The sequence below is a fragment of the Malaclemys terrapin genome, chromosome 1 (genome assembly GCF_027887155.1).
Source record: "Malaclemys terrapin pileata isolate rMalTer1 chromosome 1, rMalTer1.hap1, whole genome shotgun sequence".
NCBI lineage: Eukaryota > Metazoa > Chordata > Testudines > Emydidae > Malaclemys > Malaclemys terrapin.
Window position 1 is genome coordinate 319,572,787 of NC_071505.1, and position 25,394 is coordinate 319,598,180.

Consider the following 25,394-nt stretch of genomic DNA (forward strand, 5'->3'; position numbering starts at 1 on the left):
TTCATTTTAATTTTAAAATACATTTTAATTTGTATAGTATTGTTCATACTAACGTACTAAAAAAGTGGGCTGTAGTCCACGAAAGCTTTTGCTCTAATAAATTTGTTAGTCTCTAAGGTGCCACAAGTACTCCTGTTCTTTTTGCGGATACAGACTAACACGGCTGCTACTCTAAAAAAGACTTGACACTGAATTACTGTTTATAGCCGTGATTCAGGAAGGCACTTAAGCATGTTTAACTTTAAAGGTCTTTAACTATCATTGACCTCAATGGGACTTAAGCATGAACTTAACTGCTTTCCTGAAAATAGGAACACTTTCTGGAATTGGAGCCTTTGTAAGCTATACAAATACTTCAACAGGCTGGTAAGGAAAAAAGAGAGAGATTATTATTGCTATGTTTATTTTAAAACATTTGAGAAGCGCTCAGATACTATGGTTGTGGAGGACATACAAATAAATAGATATGACTAAATTAAGGAAGTGTATATTCTAACCTGGACATCATGTTCGATTTGGACCTGTCTCTAGCTCCTCACATCCAGGCTATGTCTAAATCTTGCCAATTCTTTCTGCATAACATCTCTAGGATAAGGTCTTTCCCATCCATCCAAAGAACTAAAACTCTCATCCATGCTCTCATCATCTTGCATCTCAATTACTGCAACATCCTTTTCTCTAGCCTTGACAAATTCAATCTTGCCCTGCTCATGTTCATTCAGAATGTTGCTGCAAAGATGATTGTCATAATCTGCTGCTTTGACCACACCACTTCTGTCTTTGCATCCCTCCACTGGCTCTGACTTCTCTATCAAATCAAACATAAACTGCTTGTCTTCACTTTCAAAGTCCACCATGACACATCTCCACCCTACCAGTCATCTTCCATTCACGCCTCCAATCAGTCCATGATGCCAGCCTCTTTCACCCACTTGTTCAATTTCAAAAAGGACCTTTGTGTTTTCTCCCATACTGCCCCCCGTGCTTGGGTGGAGCTTCCCATAAACATCTGCAAATCTACCTCATTATCTTCCTTCAAATCCCTCCTTAAAACTTTTATTTTCTATGATGTCTATTTAAAAAATTTACAATGGTTAGACAGCTTGTGCTGTGACCACTGCTTAACATGCTGACCAATACTGCCTCACTGTTTCCTTGAATTCCCTCAACTGTCTATTGATATCCATCTGTTGTCTTTCGTCTCATGCTTAGACTATAAACTCTTTGGGACACTGACTGTCCTTTTGTTCTGTGTTAGTGCAGCGCCTAGAACAATGGGGTCCTGATGCATGAGTAGGTCTCCTAGGCATTACAGTAATACTACTACTACTCAATAATAACAACAACAATATAGCCTAGAGATATTGAGCACACACAACTGTCATTCAAGTTAATGGGAGCTGACAGTGCTTAGCACCTTTGAAAATCAGGCCAATAATGTATAATACATGCACCCCACCAGTAGCAACAATAAATGTGATAGCATGGGTTAATATGCAGGCCACATTTTGGGATGGAAGACTGAGCATGGAAAACAGGGCATAGGTCAAGAAGAGGAAAGGGGAACAAGTAGTGATCTGAAAGAGTTAGGGTAAATTGAACATAAAGAAACTGTTCAAAATTCTGGAAACTCCATGGAAGAATAATCTACCCTATGCTGCACAGAGAAAGAGGTGGAAAGCCAAAGAGTATGGACACCCAACTAGAGAACAAGTAGTGAAGGATACGTCCACAAAGGAAGAAATCACTTTGATGAGACAGAGGTAAACAAGGAGGCATAAGAAATGAAAGGTCAGAGGTTCATGTGCATTATGAACACAGATGTTCATATCTCCAGTTATGATGATTGAAAAGACAAATTCATGAGCATTAAGTGAAGCAAAGTTGATATATGAAGTGACAGGATATGATTCCAAGAAGTGAGGCAGTTGTACTCTGAGCTGAAGTGATAGCAGAAAACAGTGGCTGTGTATAAGCAGCAGAAATGAAGGATGAGATTTGTCCATTATAGCATTTAACCTGAAAGCATTTACAGATAGGTCACTAATACATTATAATGATATAGCATTAAGTCATCCAAGACTAGGTCAGGCATTTTATGCAATGCAAATGTGAATATATCACAAGTAATTAAAAAAAGAAGTTATAACCTCAGTTGCACGTCAAAATCGCTGTTCAGAGAGAACATCATTGGCATCTTGTGAGCATTCATTAGAGCCCTCTACCCCAACTAAACTGGTTCCTTTTCAAGTTTTTTTTTTAAATATCAGAGGGACTTTATGCTTCTGTAGTGCTTCTTACAGGATGTTAACCTCAGAACTGTCAGTCCTATTAGCACACCTTTGATACTACTGAGCATACCATGTTTCACTGCTTTTGTTCCAACTCCTATTTTAGCCTTACACAGTAATACCAAACATCATTCGGGGATGTATTAGCAGGAGTGTTGTAAGCAAGACACAAGAAGTAATTCTTTTGCTTACTCCATGCTGATTAGGCCTCAACTGGAGAATTGTGTCCAGTTCTAGGTGCCACATTTCAGGAAAGAGGTGGACAAACTGGAGAAAGTCCAGAGAAGAGCAACAAAAATGATTAAAGATCTAGAAAACATGATCTCTGAGGGAAGATTGAAAAAATTGGGTTTGATTAGTCTGGAGAAGAGAAGACTGGGGGGGGGGGGCATGATAACAGTTTTCAAGTACATAAAGGTTGTTACAAGGAGAGGTGAGAAAAATCTGAGGATAGGATCAGTAGCAATGGGCTTAAATTGCAGCAAGGGCAGTTTAGGCTGGACATTAGGAAAAACTTCCTGTAAGGGTAGTTAAGCACTGGAATAAACTGCTGTTGTGGATTCTCCATCACTGAACATTTTTAAGATCAGGTTAGACAAATACTTGTCAGGGATGGTGTGACGTTGCAATCTATATGATTTTATAAAAAATTGATAATGAGTGAATACAATGTAACTGGAATATGCTTCATGCAAAAGGTCTCTTGTAAGGTATCATTACAAAGCTTATAATCTACTGAGTTTGGTCATCCTATTTGTATAAAGGTATCACTCTTGTATCTGAAACAAGAAATATGAAATATAACTCTGAGGGCCTATTGTAATTATGCAAAGTGTGGGCCATTAATGGTGGTTCGGAATCTTAATTGCTCCCATCAACCAGGACAACTGACCGGATTGTTCTGTTTGCAAGCAAGCCTTCCTGTGAGTCAGGCTGGGAGGAATGAAGGCTTGGGGTCTTACAGTGACATGTGATCATGTCACATGAACTGGAATCCATCTTTAACCTGATGCTTTTCCAGTAAGGGGGAGTGGAAACCCAGAGGGACAAAGGATTCCTGCCTTATGCAAAATATATATAAAGGGGTGGAACAGAACAAAGAGGAGAGGAGGCATCATGAAGAATCCCCTAGCTACCACCTGAGATAAAACAAGAGCTGTACCAGGGGAAAGTATTGTGCCCAGATCTGAAAGGTGTCCAGTCTGAGAAAAAAAACTTACTGAAGCATCTCTAAGGGTGAGATTATCTGTATTCAGTTTGATTAGACATAGATTTGCGCATTTTATTTTATTTTGCTTGGTGACTTACTTTGTTCTATCTGTTACTACTTGGAACCACTTAAATTCTACTTTCTGTATTTAATAAAATCACTTTTTACTTATTGATTAACTCAGAATATGTATTAATACCTGGGGGAGCAAACAACTGTGCATATCTCTCTATCAGTGTTATAGAGGGCGAACAATTTATGAGTTTACCCTGTATAAGCTTTATACAGGGTAAAATGGATTTATCTGGGTTTACACCCATTGGGAGTTGGGCATCTGAGTGTTAAAGACAAGCACACTTCCGTTAGCTGCTTTCAGATAAACCTGCAGCTTTTGGGGCAAGTAATTCAGACCCTGGGTCTTTGTTGGAGCAGACGGGAGTGTCTCACTCAGCAAGACAGGGTGCTGGGGTCCCGAGCTGGTAGGGAAGGCAGGGGTAGAAGTAGTCTTGGCACATCGGGTGGCAGCTCCCAAAGGGGTTTCTGTAATCCAACCCGTCACAGATGGTCTAGATAATATTTACTCCTGCCTTGAGTGCAGGGGGGACTGGACTAGAAGGCCTCGCAAGGTCCCTGCCAGTCCTATGATTCTATGCCCTACAAACATACAAGGGGATTTATGGATAGGGTAACAGCCAAGGACTTTCAGATCTCTTCTGGCTTCCAACATCTTCCAGCTGCCCTGGGGAATACTGGGTAAAAATTATCTTTGCTACAGGAAGCCAACACACGTAGGTAATTCATCATCCTGGCTAACATTCAAGTACATCTACACCAAATAGGTACAGAATACATAAAAGACTTGATAAAAATTCCCTCAAATCTTCATGGTTTCACAGATTCTATAGGATAAACATAATGTATGTAGCTGTCTGACACCACAAGCCAAATATTTTGATGCTGCAGCCACCTGGTCTGCTATACATAGGAAATCTGTTCTCTTAGACTTCATTTACAGTTGGAAGTGTTATTTGTGCTTGATCTGCTCTCATTGAAATCAATGACAAAACTCCCTCTGATGCCTCTCAGAGTAGGATCACCCCATTATGGCTTACCTTCTGTTTATGATCTTCAGAATCACATGTATATCAAATACAAATATCCACTTTCCACAGAAATTGGAAACCTTGCATTTAACTTGGGAAGTGTCACTAAAGAAAATGGCTTCTCAAAAAAAAAAAAAAAAAGGGGGAGAGAGTCAAGAGCTAGTGGTTCAAAGAGTGGTCTAAAGAAATAAGGTTGTCTACTTAAAATCAGAAATATCAGGAAACCCCTACTTTCAACTAAATGCAAAAATGCCACAGAAGAAATTTGGTACTTAAAATACAATAGATAAAACAGTAGATCTGGTTGAAATTTTTTTGAAAATTTTAAATTTCATTCTCTGACCAACTCTATAAAATAGAACAATTAGATACAGAAAGATCTGGAGGACTTTTCGGTCTGAACTGCAGTAGTAAGTACCAGTCAGCTGTTAAGTCCCCTATCCTGCTTGGTCGACCCACACAGTGATTAAATAATTAAATTCCCTTATAAAAAATGTTCTGTCTCAGTGTTAACCTCCTCAAGTTTCAAAGGTTCATGTAACCTCCTAAGCCAACTGCTTTTAAATATTTTCAGGTTTTTCAGCCCTCAATATGCAACTTCAGGCATGGGAATCTGTGGAGACAATTTCACATAGGAAAAAAAAAGGGGGGGGGAAGGGGTTTTATTTTTTAAGATTCTATTGTGACAATCAACATTACCTGCATAGACACTGTAATTTCTTGGAGTGCAGCATCAGCTTCATCTTGCTTAGTTTTGAGTAATATGCTTTGTTCTCCAGCTTTTCTGTTCAGTTCATCTACTAGGGCTTTGGCTTCATTCAGCTTAGACACTCCTGCCTACAAATATTAAAAAAAACAAAAAAACAAAAAAAAAACACGTTTTTAGCAACAATTAGTAAACAAAGATATCTTCATCAGAGAATTTGGTACAGACAACTTTGGAAGGATTAAAAAGTGACCTATTTTGGCACAGACAACCTTGGAAGGACTAAAAAGTGACCTATTTTGATGCATGAGTTTTAGGGTAAAACACAGGCAGGAAAATGGACTGAAATTGGGACAAAACTTTTGGAAGGAAAGCCGGGTGAGGCCGGAGCTGCACCTTATCCTTGAAGTAGACCGTGTATGAAGGGTCAGAGGTGAGGGCCTTGAGCTCCAAGACCGTCCTTGCCAAAGTAATGGCAACCAGAAAAGCAACCTTCCATGATAGATACAGGAGGGAGCAAGTTGCCAATGGTTCAAACAGAGGCCCCATCAGTTTGGAACGAACCAGTTTGAGGTCCCATGCAGGGATTGGTTGCTGAACCGGTGAGTAGAGGCACTCCAGGCCCTTGAGGAAGCAACCTACCATGGGGTTGGCAAAGATGGAGCGCCTGGCTGCTCCTAGGTGGAATGCAGACATAGCTGCCAGGTGCACATTAATGGAAGAAGCAGCCAGACCTTGCTGCTTGAGTTGCAACAGGTACTCCAGGATGACAGGAATGGGGTGCTGCAAAGGTGGAGTACAGCTGTAGGAGCACCAGATCACAAATTACTTCCACTTTGCCAGATAGGTAACCCTAGTACCGAGCAGAACTTCTCGGAGCAACTCCAAGCACATGAACTCCATGGGAGTTAGCCATGAAGCTTCAAGGCCGTGAGGTGGAGAGACTGACGTGGTCTTGGGTAATCAGGTCCTGAGCAGTAGTAGAGTGATTGGGGAGTCTACCAAGAGGTCCAAAAGTGTGGTGTTGACGTGGCCATGCCGGAGCGACCAGGATGATCGCCGCCTTGTCCCTGCGGACTTTGAGCAGTACCTTGTGTACAAGAGGAAACGGTGGGAACATATACATGAAATGATCCGACCATGGGAGGAGGAAGGCGTCCACGAGGGAGCCCTGGCTATGGTTCCAGAAGGAACCTCGGGCACATCCTGTTGCTCCGAGTGTCGAAGATATCGATTTGGGGAGTTCCCCACTCTGGAAGATGGGGAGGTTGTGGAATGATCTGCTGAGGTAGGATCACAGAACGAGCTGGTGGACTGAGAGATACATCGCCTCCAAATTCCCACAGCTGAAGGGCTTCCCAACACAGGGGAGAGGAATGGGCGCCACCCTGCTTGTTTGTGTAAAACATTGCAGTTGTGTTGTCCGTCATGACTCCCACACATTGACCCAAGTGGGCCTGGAAGGTCTGGCACACTAATCAAATCGCTCTCAGCTCCTTGATGTTGATGTGGAGTGAGAGCTCGTCTTGAGACCAGAAGCCCTGTGTCTGAAGATCCCCCAGATGTGTACCCCACCCCAGCGCCAACACATCTGTTACCAGGGATGGGGAGGGCAGAGGTCTGTGGAAGGGGATTCCCTTGCACACACCTTGTTGGTTAAGCCACCAGCCCAGGGACTGGAGGATGTGACCCAGAAGAGTGACCACAGAATCTAAACTGTCGCATCCTGGGTGGTATGCTGATGCGAGCCAAATCTGGAGAGGTCTGAGATGCATCCTGGCATGCTGTACCACATATGTACAAGATGCCATGTGGCCCCGCAGGTCTAGAATGGGTCTGAGACCCCGTTTGGCTTTGGAGATTAGGAAATAAGAGTAGAATCACTTGCCCCTTAGCTCCTGAGGAACCTCCTCCACTGCCCCTGCAGCGAGGAGCGTTTGCACCTCCTGGATAAGGAGTTACTCATGAGAAGGGTCCCTGAAGAGGGATGGTGAAGGGGGGTGGGAGGGAGGAGAGAAGCAGAACTGGAGATAATAGCCCACTTCTATCATGCGAAGAACCCAGCGATCTGATGTTATTTGGGACCAAACATGGAAGAAGTGAGATAGATAGTTCAGAAAATAGGATTGAGGCACTCTTACTTCTGCGCTGCTGCTGTGGTGCGCTGCCTTCAGAGCTGGGCGTCCGGCCAACAGCCACCGTTTTCCGGCCACCAGCTGTCACTCTCCAGCCACCCAGCTCTGAAGGGAGCACAGAAGTAAGGGTGGCAATACCACGATCCCCCTAAAATAACCTTGTGATCCCCCTGTAACTCCCTTTTGGGTCAAGACCCCCAATTTGAGAAACTCTGGTCTCCCCTGTGAAATCTGTGTCGTATAGAGTAAGAGCACACAAAAGACCAGCTTTCACAGCCCGTGACGCGTTTTTCATGACTGTGAATTCGGTAGGGCACTACTCATGATCAGGAAAGCTGTGCAAAGTAAACAAGTTGCCTTTCCAGTATGAAACATGCATGAACTGTCAATTATCCAGTTGGTCAGAAATTGACAGATTTGAAAAACCAAAGCCACTGTTAACAGTTACAGGTCATGAGTTTGTGACTGGTATATAGTATGTCCAGTTAAGGTCAACAGGAAAAAAAGTTCAATTCACACCCACACACACTTAAAATCAAACAATCGCATTGTCAAACAATCTCCGACTCTACACCAAAATAAAAAGGAGTAATTATTGTCACTGGTTACTTTAACTATAGCTCTCCCTGCTACAGTCACGGTACCCATACCCATATGCAGTATGCATCTGTCAGAATAGAGCTTCTGCTTCCAGACCCTCTCCCACCCATACATGCATTAGCCAAAACTTTTCTAGCTAGAATGCTAACCCTATATATTGAAGTGCTGGGAAGTATGTTTTCCCTTCAAAGGGCACATCTACTTTGCAGCAATTGGGAAAAACAGGAGTGGAATGAGGGAACCCCCCTACTTCTGAAGTCATTTGGGAGAGGAAAGTGGGGGTCACTGTACCAGTACTACCAGTGTCCCTCACCTCAAACCAGAGAAGATGTTGTAGGAGAGCATGCACAAAGGGAGTGAAAGCTCGGGCTAACCAAGATAGCATGCTGCCAATCACATATATGCAAGATACGATAACAAAGAGGTAGAGCTCCTGTCATAGTATCAACTGTGAAAATCGATTCACAAATATGGAAATATTTTGCCAACTCATAAGTAGAAAATGTTATTAATTACATACCTGCAAATGGCTTTGCCTTTTTAACAACTCTGCTCTTTTGCTGCTATTGATGGCACTATACACACGCAGGAAAGTCATATATCTGCTTGGAGTTGCTCCATATGCTTTACACGACTCATGGATCACCAAAAAAGATTTCAAAAAATCAGAATCACCTATATAGCAAAATACATTATTTATGAAACAACTTTATCATTCCTACTGCATCCAGAATAATTTAGGATGAGCAATGTGATACACTTTTTAAATCATGAATGGAGGACATAGTACAGGCAGAGTTTTGCAGGATTCCATGGGAGAAACACAGTAGCATTCCACTCTAAAGATTTGCCCTTCAGAAGGCAACATTCTGTTCTTGTTTTAAAGCGTTAAAAGTTTTATACTGAATTGAAAAGGCATATGAGCATTGTCAGAATTAGTTCCACATCACTGAGGGCTTGATCCTAAAAGGTGCTGAGTACCTTCATTTCCCACTGATGTCAACAGAACTTGAGGGTGCTCAGAACCTTGCAGAACCTAGGCTTGCGTGCTTTTGGTGTCACTGGTGCTGCATACAATACATATTTTTTCTGGACATTACAGATTCTACAGCTTGCTAAATGGAGTTTTTGTAAATGAACTCAAGAAGACATGAAATAAGCTATGCAACACTACACTAAGATACGTATATGTGAAGGAATGTCTGGAAGCAGCATCAAGGTAAACATATAAAGGTATCTAGAATTATGAGTCATTGCATGGATCTTAACACTGTAATCAGAGTATCACTTTAAAGGTTTGAGTATTTTTATATTAAAAAGTGAGGCAACATAAGAATTCTAGCAGGAAGCATTTAACATTTGGTTTTCTCCTTATCACTAGGATTTATGCATATAATCTTATTTAAATTTTGTTTTTATATAGTAATTTGAGAAAAAATCATTTTTCAAACCAGGATGAGTGCTGATTTTGTGATTTAGACTATTCTCGCTACAATTTTTTTTAATGGACAAATGTGCAGTTTTAGCACATAATCTGATCTAATCACTTAATAATTTCCTGTTCTGAAAACACATTATATTATTTTTAACTATTACAGGCAGTTCTATATAATCTTTCTACTTCTTATATTATAACCGTTCCTCCTTTTCCTCTTCCTCTCAACTCTCTCTCTCTCTCAACTCTTTACCACCAGACTCTTTCCTCTTACTCCTCTATCTCATCCACTCTACACAACTTCAATTCTTATTTATACAGCGGTGGCTTAAATTTACATCTTCACTCAATTCATTCCAATATGGCAAAGCTAACACCACTCATCTTTCTGATGTACAATCGTGGCTGTTCTACTAGCTCAACAAGCTTTACAAGCTCAACATACAAACTATTAGTTCTTATATTTCCCAAATCCTGTCCTCTTCCTGCCTTCTTCAGAGCTGTCTACAAAACACCATCCTTCCCATCATCCAGGCTCCTCCCTTCTATTCTCACAAACCTGGTTGTCACTGCCATTCCTTTATCTACAACATATTTAAAATCTGATCCTTTCTCACTAAATGTCAATGTGACAGCTAAAGTGCATACTTCCTTCTCTCTGAACTTTCAATTTCCCATCTTAGCCCCATTCCAGTATATCTAGTAATGAAGCAGCTTAACTCACTTTCTGTTTTATGCTTCCACCATCTCACACTTCTTGAATTCCTCCACTATTTTCCCCTTTGTCCACCTAATCAAGTTTAAGATCTTCATCCTTACCTTCAAGGTTCTAAGAAACACCCACCCCACCCTACCTATGTCTCTGTTCATCTCATGTATCCCTCAACTCCTTGCACCACTTATGATGTGTCACCATTCTCTTTGTTTCTTTCTCCAGCACCACTCCCACACTGTATATTTGATGCCAATCCTGAAATTCATTGTGCAGGGGTGCTCTGCTCTGCCCTTGCAAAGCCTCACTGAAATGAATGAAGCTCTTCCACAGAACGGAAGTTTGCCTGTTCCTAGATCTATTTGCAGAATCCAGACCATTATTTGTGCTTTGTACAATGCTGAGCAAAGTAATTAACAAGACTAACTAAATAAATAGACAAATGAATAATAATAAAATAATCATGTTAAAAACACAACTTTAATCAAATTCACCAAAATATTACCAGAATATTTTTTCTTAGGTTCTTTATGTGCTGTACCAGTCTTTTCTTGTTCATCCAAATCAGCAAATAACATTTCAGGTATCTAAAATAAAAAACATTTTTGTCAAAAAGTGCATACACTGAACTTTCAAGTAAAGATAAAAGCAAAGAAACTATTAATAAAATGGCAACATCAGTTATAAATGTAAAAAGGATTTAAAATCAACAGCTTTGTTCAAGAGCCCTTTACTGAATAATGATAAATAATAAATAGTAATAATAATTAATAATAAATGAATCTCAGTTGTTAGTACTGATGATTCCCTGTTCTCTCCAAGCAGAACAATCTTTCACCAACTCTAAGGAAACAGCAGATAATATCACTGAGGAACTTTACATTTATATAAATACCAAGGAAGTATCAAGGTATACAGCCTTATTCTAAAATTCAACATGAATTCAGATGACCTAATAAAATGCCTTGTTTAAGGAGGCACCATGGGAATGAGCTTCCCTCATGCTGTGCAAACTTTCTTAACCTTGATCTACAGTAAGATTTTCAAGTCTTCTACACGGTCACAGATGGCTGGTGGGCATGATAGTTTATCTCATGAATTTCACAATGGTAGACAATAAACACTATATGTACAGTATGTTTGGAAATATGACTACAGAACCAAATCCTGGGTCCTTATTCAATCCACACTCAAACAAATCCTACCGAGGTCACAAAAATATCCTAAAAAATTTTTTTTCAAACTTAGACAATTAACATTTCATCAAAAAATGCCGTTTCATTAAAGCCGAAACATTTTGCAGAGACATATGGATTGTGACAATGTTTTTGTCTGGAAAATTTTTAAGGTCCAGGACCCTGATAATTTCTGATCCAGAAAGGAATGAAAAAGAGAGAGACCTGAATCAAAAACTTGAGGTTTCTTTAATCTGAAAACAGATGTTTGACACAATTCTGTTTGACAGAACAGAATTGTCATCCTCTGGCAGCTCTACGTACAGTCCTATATATCTTTCTCAAAATGATGCCACTAACATTCTGAAATAGGGATAGCTTGATGCTGTAAGGTGCTCAGTTCCCTGGCCTCAATCCAGCAAAGCACTTAAGCATGTGCATAATCCCACTAAAATCAAAATTTAAATTCTGTGTTTCATCAAAGGAAGAGTGATCAGCCCATAGAGAGATACTAACATGTTACTGTTGGTGAATTATCAAATGATAATAATATTTTACTTTTCCAAAGCACTTCGTACTTTTAAAGCACTGTACAAATATTAATCTAAAAAAGCAAGATATGTCAGAGGTTCCTTAAACACTTTAATTAAAACCAACTTTGCGTCTCTTTTTTAGAGCTGAGTAATTTGGAATTGAGTCATTTAACATGAACAAATGGCATTTTCCGAATGCAGCACTTTTGAATTACTGATAATCTAAACAAATAAATGTTATTCAAACATGATGCAAGGGAAGTACATTGGACTGAAAAAATGTGATTGCTAGCTTTCCTTGGCTTTATAAAAAACTGAATATTTGGCTAAGAGAAGATTACATCAGCATGACAGTTTGGTCTGATAAAGAAGCAAAAAATAACTTTATAGAACAGGAGGGAAAGCCGTACAATGACATTTACAAAATAAATGAATTAATGCTCACTTTTAAATTTTGTTTTGTTTGTCTCCTATACCTACCTTTTTCATACTGCTTTCAGACCAGCTTTCCATCCACAACACCTGACATTTTTTGTGCAGTGCTGGATTACTCTCACAATTTATTGTGAAATTTAAATTGGCAGAATCCATAATCAAGACAATGTGCAAGTTCTGCTGAATCCCTAAAGGAAATACAATATATTAAAAAATTAAGCCAATTGAATTCTAACTACCCAATGATAAATTTATTGCAGATCCAATACAGTATAATTTTTGACTGTCCTTCATACATTGTCTTACAGACCTATTTCCAGAAAGGGACAATAACAATCAAAATACATAAAGGATACAATTATCTTAAAATGTAACCAATTCTAAAACAAATCAGAAGTAATTTTAGTGCCCTGGAGTCTGCCTTCCAATTTCGGTGTTTTTTCAATCATGTTTTCCAATTGTATTTCCTTGTTTCTATGTGAAAGACCCACACAAACTAATAACTAAAGCCCCTATCTTGCAAACATGAACTTTATTACAACTACTCACTCATGTGTGGAAAGTTCTTCACGTGCATAAGTGTTTGTAAGATTGGAGTTAACTGACTGTAAAAAGGGAAATACTGGAATGTGCTATCATATGCACAAAGTAAACAAGCTGAAAAATGAGACAAACATTTTCTTTCCTGTAATCTCTTTCAGTTATAGGATTCTTAGATGTTATTTGAAACCATGAGTGTGAATGCAATTTTAGACAGAACGTGATTTTATGTTGTGTTCCTTTAATTAAACCGAAGTACTGATTGTTCCTGTTTTTTAAATAACTGCATGATTCAAAATGTACTTGAAAAGTACCACTCCTTTGCATATTTTTATTATTTTACTCACTTTGATAGCCTTTAATCAATTACAAATTATGTAGTCCAATTCACTTACTGTATGTAAAATAGTTGAAGACTGGTCCTGTAAATCCATCTTGGGAAGCTTGATCCTTCAGAGGAGACAGTAATGGTTCTAATTCTTCTATAGTGTACAGTCCAGGAACCTCACCTATGTCAGGAACAGTTTCAATCAGCTTTAAAATGTGTAAAATGAATTAATCGAAATAAAATTGATAAAATACCTCTAAACATTTTGTTTGGTGAATTTGAGTGATACAGAATCTATCTACATATCAACATACTTATATGACCTTCCTTTTCAAAACAACAAAACCAGTACTGTTCACAATCTCATTTTGGATGAAGCACCCAGTCTTGCTTGCATCACTGAGACATGATTCGGTGCCTCCTCCAATCCTATCCACAGATAGTCACTACAGTATATACCCTATACATCACAAGCCAAAACTGACTCCAGAACGCACCAGAAAATAGAAAGAGGAGGCAGAATACAAATCCTGTTCCCCTCCAACTCAGATACAGAAGAGTATCCACTTCAGAAACAAAAATATTTGAGTGCATACATATGATCTGTGAGCCAAAGGACAAGAGAAACTTAGGAATTCTAGTGGTATACAGGCCTCCAGATGGAAACCCTGTCACCTGGAGAAACTTAGAGCTATTTCCCTGTATGCTACAAGGATTAGATATTTCTTACCTGATGATTCTCTTTTTGTTAGCAGCTTCTCTCCTTCATCACAAATGGGTAATATCTCCACAAATGGATGGAATTAAGTGACAGTCTAAAAATGTTGCTGGAGGCCCCAGGAGTAAGCCCTGCCCTTCAACTCAGAACAAGAGTTCTTCTCAACATGATGAAACACTCTAGCATACAGATTATTAGCACTAACATTTTCTGGTCATTTGCCACACTACCAGGATGGGTTGAATAAGGAGAGAAGCTACTAACAGAAAAAAAATTATCAGGTGAAAAATTACTCATTCTGTTGCACAGCTTCTCTCCTCGTTCATAATGAATGGGAAGTTGTGAGAAGTGAGTCTCAGAATTCAGGGAGGAAGAGAATGGGAGGAAAATGCAGAATTGTAATTATTATTACAGTTGATATGTAGAAAATGGACGTTCCACCTATATAAAGCAAAAGTTTTGTAATTTAAGGAATTATTTGGGAACCAACCCAGTAGCATTTTTCCTACCAAAAGATACATTTGCAGAGGAATTGGAATCTACTTTACAGATGTTCCTCAAATGAATAGGGCCCTAACAAATTCACAGTCCATTTTGGTCAATTTCACGGTCACAGGATTTTTAAAAATCATTAATTTCATTATTTCAGCTTTAAATCTGAAATGTCAGAGTAATGTAATTGTAGGGATCCTGACCCAAAAAAGAATTGGGGGAGGAGGGCATCACAAGGTTATTGTAGTGGGAGTTGCAGTACTGCTACCCTTACTTCTGCGCTGCTGGAGAACGGCAGCTGCTGGCCAGGAGCCCCGCTCTGAAGGCAGAGCCGCCACCAGCATCAGCACAGAAATAAGGATGGCATGGTATGGTATTGCAATCCTTACTTCTGCAGTGCTGCCTGCAGAGCTGGGCCCTCACAGTCAGCAGCCGCCACTGTCTGGCTGCCCAGCTCTGAAGGCAGCAGTGCAGAACTAAGGGTGGCATGGTATGGTATTGCCACCCTTACTTCTGTGCTGCAACTGCTGCGGCTCTGCCTTCAGAGCTGAGCGACCAGCCAACAGCCGCCACTCTCCAGCTGCCCAGCTCTGAAGGTCGCAAAGTAGAGGTGGCGATACCTTGATCCCCCCTAAAATAACCTTGCGACTCCCATGGAATACCCTTTTGGATCAGGACCCCCAATTTGAGAAATGCTGGGCTCCCCATGAAATCTGTATATTATAGGGTAAAAGCACACAAGAGACCAGAGCAGATTTCACAGGGGGAGACCAGATTTCACAGTCTGTGACATGTTTTTCATGGCCGTGAATTTGGTAGGACCCTACAAATGAGGCTCAGACCTTTTCTTTCTACAATGCCATTAAGTATGTTGTAGAGCAGAGGTTCTCAAACTGTGGTCCATGGATAGATAGTTCCCTCTAAGGTGCGTGCCTGGGCGGCCACACACGAGAGAATGAAGGGCCACCCACCTAATTAGTGGAGCCACGCAGGCATTGCTCCACTAATTAGGTGCCTGGACCCTGGAGAAGACGCACATGTAAGGTGAGGTGGTGCTCTTGGGAGAAATGGGGGTAAGTGGGAGGGGGCAGTGGGGTGAGAAGTGGGGATGGGGGAAATTTGGGATGTGCAGGGCTGCGGCGGCCAGAGAAAGAGGCAACTTTCCCCAGCTCCAGGACTGCAGCTGCTGGGAAGAGAGAGCCCTCCTTCCCAGCCCCAGCTCGGGGGCTGCTGCGGTGGAGGAGAGAGGGAGAGACACCCCTCCTTCCCAGCCCCAGTTCGGGGGCTGCCGCGGAGGGGGAGAGAGGGCACATCCAGTGCATTAGAAAGATAAGACTACTGATATTAAAATATGAGTTGTGTGCTTTTATTTGTAGAACAAAAAAAACTTAATTATTATTAAGGTTTATTTATATAGCACTTTTATCCAAAGCACTTTACAATAGTTAGCTAACGGTACAAACAACATTTGGAAAGATCATTAAGTGGTCCCCCAAGACCCTCAGCAATTTTCAAGTGGTCCACAAAAAAAAGTTTGAGAACCACTGTGTAGAGGGACCTTTGATTACCTCCAGGAATGGTTTCCTGGATGCTTAATATGGCAACTTCTGCAAGATTTTAACATCTTGCCTGCAGCAATTTTGAGGCCCTAAGGCCCTGGGCCTTTTGGATGGAATTAGATGAATAGGGTACAACTGGCATGCATACTATGTATGTTTGAACGGAAAAATTCTTATTGATAATTTCCTTTCTGCTAGCCGTGTTTTCCACAATTCTGGATGTCTGGACTGCTCTCCTCTCTCTGGAGCTCAAGAATGTGGATCAGCATTTTGTACATTAGACCAAGGAAGACAGTCAAATAGTAACATCTCCACTTAATATCCGACTCATGAGCCACTCAGGGTGGGAAGAATTGTGATAGACACTGCTAGCAGAAAGGAAATTATTGGTAAGAAATTTCCATTCTGCAGCCCAGCATCTCCCACAATTCTACACATCTTGGAAGTAGCAAGCCATGAACAGGATGTAGGGAGGGATATGAAACAAAACTTTGGTAGGAAAGAACCCCCTCTCCCCCGTTTGGTCAACTTATTCAAGTATGTATTATTTCTGCCCACTGCCTGTGGCAACTTCCTGCCAAAGGAGGTCTCTGTAGAAGACAGGTCCAACTTGTCGTGCTCAATGAAGGTGTTAGCTGTAGACCAATTAGCTTGCCGCCATTCCAGTCTGACCCAACGCACCGCCTTGAAGGCAGGCATAGTATTGCCAATGAACCCTTACTTGATTTTCCCTTGCCCAGGATGTCAACAAGTCCAAACTGCCAGTTAAGTTCTAAAGAGCACCTCCTTGTGGTGGGTCTCCTTTATTAATGGAGAAACCAAAATAGAATATAAACAAAACTTTCACCCCAACATTACAGCATGCCGACTAGGTCATTCCTAGTTCATGTCCCCTTCTGAGTCCACTGTTCACCTCTATTCAGGCTTTTCCTCCAAGGTTCTCTTAGTTCCAGTCTGATGTTATGCCTCTTGCCCTACTGGAGTACTTCCTCCTCTGGAGTCTGAGGTCTGGAGAGGTCTCTCCACTGAAACTCTTCTCCAGGGGCAGAGGGTGATTCTTTGCAGGCTGGGCTTCTAGCCAGTATCTCAGGGACCTCTGACTGAGACCAGGTCCTCTTGAATGCCGGCTGGCTGCAGCCTACTATTTAGAAGGCTGCCCTCTCCAGGAGCTCCTCTTACAGGCTCTCAGTACTGGTAGGTACCCCAGAGACCTATCTTCTGGATTCCCTGTTCAGGCTCTGGTTTCGCTTGGGAGCTCCCCTCTACATGAGCCTCCTGTCTCCCTTTGGAGTTCCCTCTAAGGCCTTGTCTACACTACACAGTTTTGTCGACAAAAGTCACCTTTCATTGACAAAATAGTGGAGGTGTACATACTGAAATGCTCCTCCTGCCGATGTGACTCCCGTTTGCCAACATAATAAAACCACCTCGACGAGCGGCATGGAGCTTTTTGCAACGCAGTTAGAGCGGTGCAGCGTCAGTGTTGACACTGCACTTGGTTATTTCGCCCTAAGCGGTCTCCAGTAGGTATCCCACAATGCCCATCCTGACTACTCTGGTAAGCACTTTGAACTCCACTGCCCTGAAGGTACTCGGGTATGCGCTCCGCCCCCATTTAAAGGCACCGGAATTTTTGAAATTCCTCTTCCTGTTTGCTCAGTGTGTACAATTCACACAGCATCTTCCCAGCTGACCATGCCGACTTTCTGCAGCAGATGCTGTCCCGCATGGAGCACACTGGAGCTCTTGGATATGCTGAGTCTATGGGGAGAAGAGGCTGTGCAGTCTCAGCTTCACTCCAGCCATAGGATACCTATGGGCTGATTGCTAGTGGCATGCAGGAGAAGGGGCATGAGAGGGACATACAGCAGTGTCATGCCTAGATCAAGGAGCTGAGGCAGGTGTACCAGAAGACAAGGGAGGCCAACCGTTGCTCTGGTGCAGTGCCGAAGACATGCCATTTCTATAAGGAGCTGCATGCTATCCTCAGCAGCGACCCCACCTCCACTGCCAAGAGCCCCATGGATACTTCAGTCAGCAACTGAAGGCAGCAGCCAGCGGACTCAACCTCAGTGATGAAGTGGTGATGAGGAAGTGGATCTGGAGGACAATGTGGAACAAATGGCAGGGTCAACTGGTGGTGCGACGAGTCAGGACCTCTTTTCCACTCCGGATATGTCTAGCCAATCCCAGCACTCCAGCTCTGGTGCACAGGATGCAGGAGAGGGAAACTCCGGTAAGTGCTCATTTTGCTTTGGTGAGTGGAGTTTGAGCACGTATTTTGTTATATGGTAGAGGAGAGAAAATGGACAGAAATTAACATCAGAGCCTGTCCATTTACACTGTGGGTCCACGGCGGAAAAGTTTGTTAATGTTGGTGGGGATATCCCTGGAATCCTCTACAGTGTTCTCTCAGGAAACTTTCCAGTAGGTATTCTGCAATCCTCTGCCGAAGGTTCCTTAGCAGAGCGTTCTTGTTTCTCCCCCGGCTGTAGGAAACTTTGCAGCGTCACCCGGCAATTATTTCTGCAGGGACCAGAGCAGCACACAGGCGAGCAGCATACAGAGCTGGTCTGAAGCCACATGAGTGCAGGAGATGCCCACTTACATCCTAGGTTACCCTTAGAAGTGAGATATTGGGTTCAATTACCCTATCCTGTGGAAAAGGGTACCAATATTCACAATAGTCTCCCTAGCTGCTTGTAGTAACCCCCTTCGTGAACCACCCTTTGTCCCTTCTTGCCTACTGCCTTTGCCACCACCGCCGCTGAACTCATCATATTTGGACCTCGCGCCAACCTGTGTGCTAGCCCAGGGACAGTGAGAAAGAGGTGTGTGTAATTTTTTGTGACTCACAGCTGTGAGTGCACTTACAATACTGTTTCTGTTCTTTGTTTCTTTGGTAAGGAGGATATGTTTTGTGAAGTGCTGCAGTGCACAAAGGCAGCACATAGAGAAACAAGAGCATGGAGGGAGACAATCAATGAAAGACTGAAACTGGATAGCCCGGAAAGGACTCGGGGGCAGGAGTGGATGATAAAGCTCCTCTAGGGCCAGACAGAGATGATGAACTCCCTCATTACCCTGCAATCTGAGCATATCCATGCATGACTCCCCCTGCAGCCACTACAGAACACCAGTCCATGCCATCCTCAAACGCCCCCACCGAAGACCTCGCATGTACCCGGTCTCTCACAGTACCCCGCGCACTCCACGCCTAGGCACTGGTTTCCCAACAAAAGCTGGAGTTACAGCTGTGAGAGCCCTAAATGCGAAACTGTTCCTCATTATCATGTCTCCTGTTTGACCAAAAATTGTGTTTTGTCCTGTTATTAAAGCAACTTATGATTGTCAACATAAGTCAACTTAACTCTGTAGTGTAGATATGGCCTAACTAAGCTTGGGTAACCTTTATTAGGTCCAGGTACTTGTTAACTAATCAGCCAGCTGAGGCAATCAATTACACCTCCATGAGGCATTCATAAGACAGTCATAGGCAGAGTGGCCCTAGCTCCCCATAAAGAGCAGCTGCCCAGTGACATGGCCACTTTGCAAATTTCCAAAGTGGATGCCCTTTCTCATTCCTCCCCCCCCCCCCCATGAGGCTGCTAAGGATCTCATGGAGTGTGCCCTCTTGGACAGGACCTCTGATGATATGTAGGCTTCCACAATACATAGTCTAATCCATCTAGTGATGGAGGACTTGGAAACTCTGAATTCCTGGCATTTCATTTGGAAGGACACAAATAGGGAGCCCAATCTTCTCATGGATTCTGTATGCTTGAGATAGTTTTTCAATCTCTTCTGACCTCTAAGGGGTGCCAGACTTTGTGAAGTATTTTGGCCTCTTTGCATTTGTAAAATTCATGAACAGGTCGGTTGAAGGGAGACTGAACATCTAAATGATGAGATAGAAAACCTTCTGATTCTGACACCACTCAGCATTCTTGAACCAGCGCCTGCTGAGTCAGTCTGCTTTTTGGTTCAGCTCCCCTTTGATGTGGATCACTCTGAAAGAAAGGAGGAGCATTTCATCCGCCTCATTATTTACACTGCTTCCACAAGGAGCACCAGACCCTTAGTTCCCCCTTTGGTTGTTTAAATATGTGACCATAGTTGTATTGTCTGATTGAACACAGGGCATGGTTCCCCCTTAGGTTGGGCTGCAACCTTCACAGAGCTAATTTGATCGCTCTAAACTCTAGGACGTTTACACTGTGAGCCTTTTCCTCCTCACTCCAGAGGCCCTGGGTTGTTTGGGTCTCCAAGTTAGCTCCCTAGCCCTCAATGCTGGCATTGGTTGTGAGAACTAAACGATCTGGAAGGCAGATAGGCATGCCTTTCAAGATATTGTTGTGGGCTGATCAACATTTTAAGTAGTTGAACATCTGTATTAGAACCCCTACTTGATTGTTCATGTATTCCGGGGAGTGGTCCCACACGTTTAGTATGGAGGCTTGAAGACTTCTGATGTGTGATTTTGCCCATGCAGTGATTCCCATGTAGGATAGCTGAAGTACTAGCAGTTGGAAGGCATAGTGCTATAGTAGGCCTCCTGCAGCTTTGGAGTAAGAAAATAAGTTTTTGGATGGAACTAGAGAACTTTTCTTGGTAATGATGATGAAACCGTGTGCCTGGAGAAGATTCAGCATCCAAGACATGGCCCTGTGCGCTGCTGACTGTGATGGAGTCTAATCAGGATGTCATCCAGGAAGTGTATAGGTGAGTTCCCTGTAACTTGTGTCTGGCTATTATCACCACCAATATTTTTGTAAAAAATCTGGAGGCTGAGGACATGCCAAACAGGAGTGTTCAGTACAGATAATGTTTCCTGAGGTAAAAAAAAACCTCATAAGTCTGCAGTGGCACGGGTCTGTTGAGGATATGATATGCGTCCATTACATTTACTTAAGTCAAGAAGGTCCCCCAGGACAGGGAGGACATCGTAGAGGCTTTGGCTCCACTTTAAAGAAGGTCTCCCTACCACATTTGTAGCTGACATCTTAATGGATGCAACGAGGCTACTGGCTTCCAGCTCAGTAGCTGAAATCTGGATACTCACTCTAAGGAGGTCCTATACTTGGCTAAGTTTACAAGCTCCTCCTTTTCAGAGAAAAGTTGGATAAGGTGATGGCTGACAATGTGGAAAAATCCAAACAGTCTTCTCCCTTCCCCACTAAGGGCCCTGAAGATAGAATATAGACCAGCCATCACAGAGAGTTACTCCTTTCACTCCTAGTCCTCACAGAGGCACCAGTGAAGGGACAACAGATTCCCTAATGGAAAGCACTGGAATCAAGGGCTCTACCTGCCTGATTGTTTCCCTCACCCTCCCTGACCATTGGTAAGTGTTGATGTAAAGAGCTGCATGTTCAGTTGTCCTCTATGTCCACTGAAGGTAGGACAAGAGGTAATGGACTTAATCTGTGGCAAGGGAGATTTAGGTTCGATATTAGGAAAAACTTTCTAACTAAATTGTAAAGGTGCAGTAGGCTTCCAAGTGAGGTTATGGAACCTCCATCACTGGAGGGTTTTAAGAATAGGTTGGACTAACACCTGATGGTATAGGTTTACTTTGTCCTGCCACAGTGCAGGAGGCTGGACTTGATGACATCTCGAGGTCCCTTCCAGCCCTACATTTCTGTGATTCTGCGATTACTAGGCCCAACTGAGCAAATAAGGAGTGAATCTGCTGAATACTGATCTCCACTTGATGCCTAGAACAACCACAGACCAATCAGTCATCCAAGTAAAGGAACAACTGGATACCAACCCTCCTGAGGTGAGCCACTACCACTGCAATGCATTTGGTAAACACCTTTGGGGAAGACGACAGGTTGAAAAGGAAGACAATGTATTGGTAATACTGGTCCACAACTAGAAATCTCAGATATTTTCTGTGGTTCAGGTGGATTGCCACATGAATGTAGGCATCCTAGATATCAAGAGCAGCATATCAGTTGCTGGGATATAGAGATGGGATGGTTGCTGCCAAGGAAACCATGCAGAACTTGATCTTTCTGATGAAATTAACTTCTGCCTTAGACCTCCTTCCCCCTCTGCCTTCTTTTGTAAAATGAGGAAGTAGTGAGAATAAAACCCCTTTTCTAGGGATGGAGGGGAACTTTTCATAGCTTCTATATGAAGAAGAGCTGCTCTTCTTGTTTAAGTGCAAACTCATAAGAGGGGTCCTTGAAAAGGGATGGGGAAGGTGAGTGGAGGCAAAGTATAGACTGAAACTGGATTGTATAATCCACTTGGACTGTGCTTAGAACAGGGCCGCCCAGAGGCGGCAAAGCAATTTCGGGGGCCCTGTCCATAAAAAAAAGTTGCAATACTATAGTAACATGTATTTGGAAATGTAAAAAAAAAAAAACTAGTGAAATACATTCAAAAATTAATTTGTAATAATTTGAAAATACACTAAATACATTATTTAAAAACATTAAATGCTTTAATGGTATGTATACATTTGCAGTTACATAACGGGCTGTTGCTGGGTGATGGTGATGGTTGGTGCCAATGGGCTGTCGCTGCATGGGGGTCGTGCTGCTGTTGCCCAGGGCTGGGTGGGGAGCTAGGCTCTGGGTTGGGGGGTGCCCGGCTCACAGGGGCTGGACTCAGGGCTGTGGGGAGATGGGGTCGGGGGGTGTCCGGCTCAGAGGAGCTGGGCTCGCAGCTAGGGATCAGGGCTGTGGGGGGGATGGGATCAGGGGGGTGTCCGGCTCACAGGGGCTGGACTCGGAGCTGGGAGCCAGGGCTGTAAGGGGATGGGGTCAGGGGGTGCCCGGCTCAGAGGGGCTAGGCTCAGAGCTGGGGGTCAGGGCTGTGGGGGGGATGGGGTCAGGAGGTGTCCGGCTCAGAGGGGCTGGGCTCGGAGCTGGGGGGCAGGGCTGTGGGGGGATGGGGTCAGAAGGGTATCTGGCTCAGAGGGGCTGGGCTCGGAGCTGGGGGTCAGGGCTGTGGGGGGATGGGATCGGGGGGTGTCAGGCTCAGAGGGGCTGGGCTCAGGGCGGTGGAGAGATGGGGTCGGGGTGTGGCCGGCTCAGAGGGGCTGGGCTCAGAGTTGGGGGGCAGGGCTGTGGGGAGATGGGATCAGGGGGGTGTTCGGTTCAGAGGGGCTGGGCTCGGAGCTGGGGGTCAGGGCTGTGGGGGGGATGGGGTTGGGGGTGCCAGCCTCAGAGGGGCTGGGCTCGGAACTGGGAGTCAGGGCTGTGGAGGGGATGGGGTCGGGGGGTGCCTGGTTCAGAGCTGGGGGTCAGGGCTGTGGGGGGGATGGGGTCGGGGGGTGCCCAGCTCAGAGGGGCTGGGCTTGGAGCTGGGGGTCTGGGTTGTGGGGGATGGAGTTGTGGGGGTGCCCGGCTCAGAGCTGGGGTCAGGGCTGTGGGGGATGGGGTCGGGGGGGGGTGCCCAGCCCCAGCCCCTTACCATGCCGCTTACCCCCTCTCCCGGAGCCTCAGCGCGCCGTGTCCAGTGCTGCAGCGGCGTGGTGTTTCCAGTGGGGCCTGAGCTCCCACTGCTCAGCTGCAGCTCGCAGCCCCGCCCCCTTACCAGCTGAGACACCGGTGAATGGGGGAAGATGGAGGCGGGGGGAGCCTCCGACATATTGCCCCACTTGCCCCCTCTCCCCCGGGTGGCCCTGGCTTAGAACCTACTGATCTGAGATGATGGACTCCCAAGCTCCAAGGAATTGTAGGGGAAAGAGTGGGTAGGTCTAGCACAACTGGAATGTTCCTCACAAATGGGCAGTCAAGTGGACTGTTTAGAAACTAATGGCTATTGTTTAGAAGAGGCATAAGAGATATGCCTTCTCCTCAGAGACATTATTTTTTTGGAAGGGTCAGGCCATCTAGGCTCATAGTAACTTTGCTATGGTTGTTGCAGCAGCTTGCACTGCTTCCTTCAGCAGGGAGATGAGGGAATGCAGTGCCCCTTCTTTCTTAAGCAAAAAAAGATTTCATCCCTCGAAGTGCAGGTCCTCAATAGTCTGTTCAACCTCCGTAGGTATGTCAGAGTTCTGATGCTACAAAGCTCTCCTCAGGGTGACCACTATGGCCCTTATCCTAACTGCAAAGTGACCTGAAGATTAGATCTAGCTACAAGATGACCTTCAGACACCAAAGTCTTAAATTCATCCTTCATATCTTCTGGGAGCTTGTCCACAAATTTATGCATTGAGTACCAGTTGATATAGTCGTATTTAGACAGAAGTGGCTGGGGTGGTTGAAAATGTGTATCTGTAAATTTGAAGTAGAGTATGTTTTTCTGCAAAATAAGTCTGGTTTCTTTGGCTCTTTTTCTTTTGGTGTGGTGCAAAAGCATCCCTGGCGTGATCATTCACACACCTGTGACTAGCAGGGAGCCTATGCTGGGATGTGAACAGAACTACTCAGAACACAGAGAAGGGAACTTATAGCATCTATCAAGTCTTTTTGCCATCAATGTGAGGCTAGCTAAAGTCTGCCACAGGATTCTGGCAGGATCTAATAACGCCTCATAAACAGGCAGTGCAACTCTGCCTGTTATGTCTGTAAAATATCAACAACCTTGTGGGTACTTTCTATGTTGTGGTTATTGGTTTGTCTGCAAGCTGTGGGTATAGAGGACCTGTGCCGAGGGGAGAGGAAGGAAGGCTTTGAAAATTGTAACCCTAGTTCCATGTGAAAGCTCTTCTACAGAGGGAGACCTGAAGTCCGCCAGGTGTGCCATTTGGAAGCAGAGAATTCTGAAGAGTTCTCCCTCAGAGTGGGAAGGAAAAGGAGAAAGGGTTTAAACCTTGTTTTTTATGCCACTTACACATTAACCATTCAGATTACTTCCTTACAAAGGGGATGTTTGCTTCTCTCTTTTTGGAACCTCAAGCCTCTGGAGTTTGCAAGACTTACTCCTCAGTAGGCTGTGAAGGGATCCTCTATCCTTGGGAATCATCATGCCCCAGTTGAGCTTTTCTACAATGAAGTAATGGCTTTGGTCAGTGAGATAAGGCCCACCCTATATGTTGCCAAATGAGAGTCCAATGCCCTGCCGGAGCAAGGGACAGTGGCTTGTGGTGGAAGGCTTCAGAAAAGCTGTGTATAGCATCTCTTGGTCTTGGGTTGAAGCTTGCACAGCTTTTCTGCTGCTGTGGTGAAGGGCAGAGAAAGCCCAGTTGAGAAGTACTCAAGAGGTTAGTCCCTCAATGCTCCAGTGATTCCTCAGCTCAGGAAAGCAAAGCTAGATATTGAAATAAAGTCGCTGCTACATGAAAATGAATAAAACAAAGTGGTCGGGAGAAACTGAAATGTAACTTGTTTCCGCTAGAGGCAGAAATTCTGCTGGTCTGTGTTCAAAGATGGGGCGTTGTCCTGGAGCCCCCAGCAACAATGGACTGCTTCTGAATTCCACAAGTAAGAAGCATTACCCATTTGTGATGAATTAGGAGA

The 25,394-nt window shown here is 43.6% G+C and overlaps 1 protein-coding gene across 1 annotated transcript in view; it reads right to left on the minus strand.

Moving 5' to 3' along the window:
* Nucleotides 1-25,394, minus strand: part of DYNC2H1 (dynein cytoplasmic 2 heavy chain 1) — a 392,465-nt gene that overhangs the window by 272,102 nt on the left and 94,969 nt on the right. Inside the window, exons 51-55 of the mRNA XM_054015569.1 lie at nucleotides 13,271-13,384; nucleotides 12,381-12,523; nucleotides 10,698-10,779; nucleotides 8,566-8,720; nucleotides 5,304-5,441 (exon numbers count right to left, since the gene is read on the minus strand). Coding sequence (XP_053871544.1) covers nucleotides 5,304-5,441; nucleotides 8,566-8,720; nucleotides 10,698-10,779; nucleotides 12,381-12,523; nucleotides 13,271-13,384 — 632 coding nt within the window. The remainder of the gene's footprint in view (nucleotides 1-5,303; nucleotides 5,442-8,565; nucleotides 8,721-10,697; nucleotides 10,780-12,380; nucleotides 12,524-13,270; nucleotides 13,385-25,394) is intronic.